This window comes from Hermetia illucens, chromosome 2 (assembly GCF_905115235.1).
Source record: "Hermetia illucens chromosome 2, iHerIll2.2.curated.20191125, whole genome shotgun sequence".
Classification (NCBI taxonomy): domain Eukaryota; kingdom Metazoa; phylum Arthropoda; class Insecta; order Diptera; family Stratiomyidae; genus Hermetia; species Hermetia illucens.
The window spans coordinates 137937679-137940302 of NC_051850.1; the positions used below are offsets into that span (position 1 = coordinate 137937679).

At 38.5% G+C, this 2624-nt stretch overlaps 1 protein-coding gene across 1 annotated transcript; it reads right to left on the reverse strand.

Annotated features, from left to right (window-relative positions):
- Positions 1-751: 751 nt before the first annotated feature.
- On the reverse strand, positions 752-1942 carry LOC119648572 (putative gustatory receptor 22c). The gene is made up of 2 exons (XM_038050342.1): positions 956-1942; positions 752-901 (listed from the first exon to the last, which is right to left on the reverse strand). The coding sequence occupies exons 1-2, from the start codon at positions 1940-1942 to the stop codon at positions 752-754; spliced, it is 1137 nt and encodes a 378-aa protein (XP_037906270.1).
- Positions 1943-2624: the final 682 nt, after the last annotated feature.

A 2624-nucleotide genomic window follows, 5' to 3' on the forward strand; every position in this document is an offset into this window, starting at 1 on the left:
ATCTCCTGTAACGTTGTTACATCAGCCCTATATTGGGGCAGGGTATCGGCTAGCTGCTCAGCAACTTCATCTCTGTACAGGGAGCGCACTTTCCATGAGAAAATGCGCAAAACGTTATTCAGTTGTCATTGCCGGGTTCGTCGTTGTTTAATAGGTCCAGTCCGAGGCTCCTGTTGTGGCTTCGTAACAATTTGTTTTCCATATAGGGTTATCAGCCCTACCCAACCCCCAACCTGGAGGAGCATTTGATGCAATCTGTCCCGTTTTTAGGCGCGGGAGACTCGCCTTCATCCTTCTCCATCTGCAGCTTTTCATTAAGAAAGAGCTCCCAGCAGTCACCACGTGGAGGCGGAGATAAGGTTTGGTAGTAGAGCTGTTGGTGTTGGTTTAGCAGGCGTTTCCCAGGTTTTATGCTCCATCGTTCCACCCTGGGACCTATACTACCCTTTGACCGCTGAATGCCAAGATGGGGTCTCAAAAAACCCTGCCTGGACGTGAGAAAACCACATTGGTGAGCCTGGATAGCATATTAACCATCCAATAAGCGCAAAACTATGTCATATATGCAATGTAGGCGTAACTCAACATATGCTTTTCTTTTCTCCTAACACTTTAAAGCACTTTTAGGGCTCTTATTAATTACAGAAAATAAAAGCGCTTTCTTTTCGTCAAATTATGTTCTTTTTTATAGTTTCTTCAAAAACTAACTGAAATTTTAAAATCCCATATCAAGCATTTACTATATATATTTTTATCCATACTCAATAAATTGTATTAAAATTAAAAGAAAGCTTGCTACCCCCGCCATGAAAGGAATGAATATCTCCATGGATATCGAAAAAAGTCCGCCGACACTTGTGCTGGCATAGTTGAATAGTAAGACCAATGAACCTGCTTCTATCTGGAAGGAAGAACAATTGTTTCGAGGTTCAAATTTAAAACAAGGAATTCTTACCGTTCTTTCAAGGCGGACATCCAACTTATTAAAACCCGAACTTTCAAGCAATATAGATTGTGCCAGTTTCGAAGCTTTTAGCAAACCTTGGGCCGAATTTACCATGACAAAGGCATTAATAAGGCCAGAACACAAATAGACCGGTGATATCCAGTCAAAGTCAGGCGTATTGTAAGTGTGATATGTTATGAACACTCTAAGCACCAAATTAATAAATCCGCTCGCAAGGACGAACAAAATCAGCGATTGATTGAAGTTGTTTATTTTGTCAGCAGCAACGCAAAGTCGAGAATGTATCTCCAGGATTGTATCAATATTGTCACTGAGTGAACACATTTTGGTATCCGGCAGTGAATATTTCAATGAACACATATTTATTATTAAATGTTCATTTACAACTTCGAATAGGTTTTCAAAAAGGACTATTGTGAAGTGGAATCCGCACATAAGGACTTCTAGTGTCAGTTGTATATAAACCCAGTAGGCCATAGCAAGCCACGATCTACTGTTGGAAGGATTTGTTACATTTTTCACGAACAACGTCACTAATAATGTTGCTTTGCACAAAGATATTGAATGCTTGATTACTGTTTTGAGTGCAAAGGATTTGAATTTTCCGCTCATATCGATCGTTTCCGTTAGTTCTATGATTTCATTGAATACTAATAACTTATAGTTATGGTTCCACCAATTCGCGACAAGTATGAAAAGTATAACGAAACAATAATAAATGAAGGGTAGGTAGACCGAGATGATTTCTATTGTAGGCCGTTTATCATTTTGAATCGCAACCCAGACATATTTGATGAAAAGTGTACTCAAAAACATCACCAATCCGAAAACGAAAAGACCCCAAATTACCACCAATTTTGAACGCTTTAATCGAAAATTTTGATGATCGAAAGAATGTGCCAAGATTCCCGAAAATACGTAATATAAAAACATGAACAACAGGAAGGTGTAAGTAATACATTTGAACAGTGCCATTTTCTGAAGTGGTCTACTTGGTGTACTGTAATTTATTCTAATACAGATATTACCTCTCTGATTGCGTAAGAAAATAATTGATGTTCGCCTCCCAAATTAAGAATTCCCCTCAATTAGGTGCATGTGAAAGTAACAACTGTTCAGTACAAACCACAGCCCAGGAGTAGAGTAAACTAAGCACTTACTGAGTATCAGTTCTCTTAATACTTCGATTACTCATTAATTAAGGACAATTATGGAGAGAAGAAAGGGCCAGAATAGTTCGTTACGTAACCATCTCTACACAGAAAATACACTCCTTTTTCCATCGAATAATGAAATGGACCCGCCAAGGAAGCCAATATAATTCACGAAACAAGAAGCGCGTGGCTGGTCTATTAAGCAGGGCATAATGGAATGACTTAGCGCGGGGTAGTTACCTTAATTGCTTGGTTCTCAGCGTTTTTGCGATAATTCTCCGTATTTAATAATGATTTGCAAAAACCGATGATGGTAAAACTCATGCAAAACGGTCAAAGCTTTGTCTGAATGTCATTACAGCAACGAGATTTCTCCAATATACAAATATTTCGTAACATAGAAAAAATCTGCCATTTCCACATCAACTGAGAAAATAACCATCGAAAGGAAGCAAAATATTCCTTCCTTTAACCACAAGAAAAACTGAACCGTAAAAATTCTG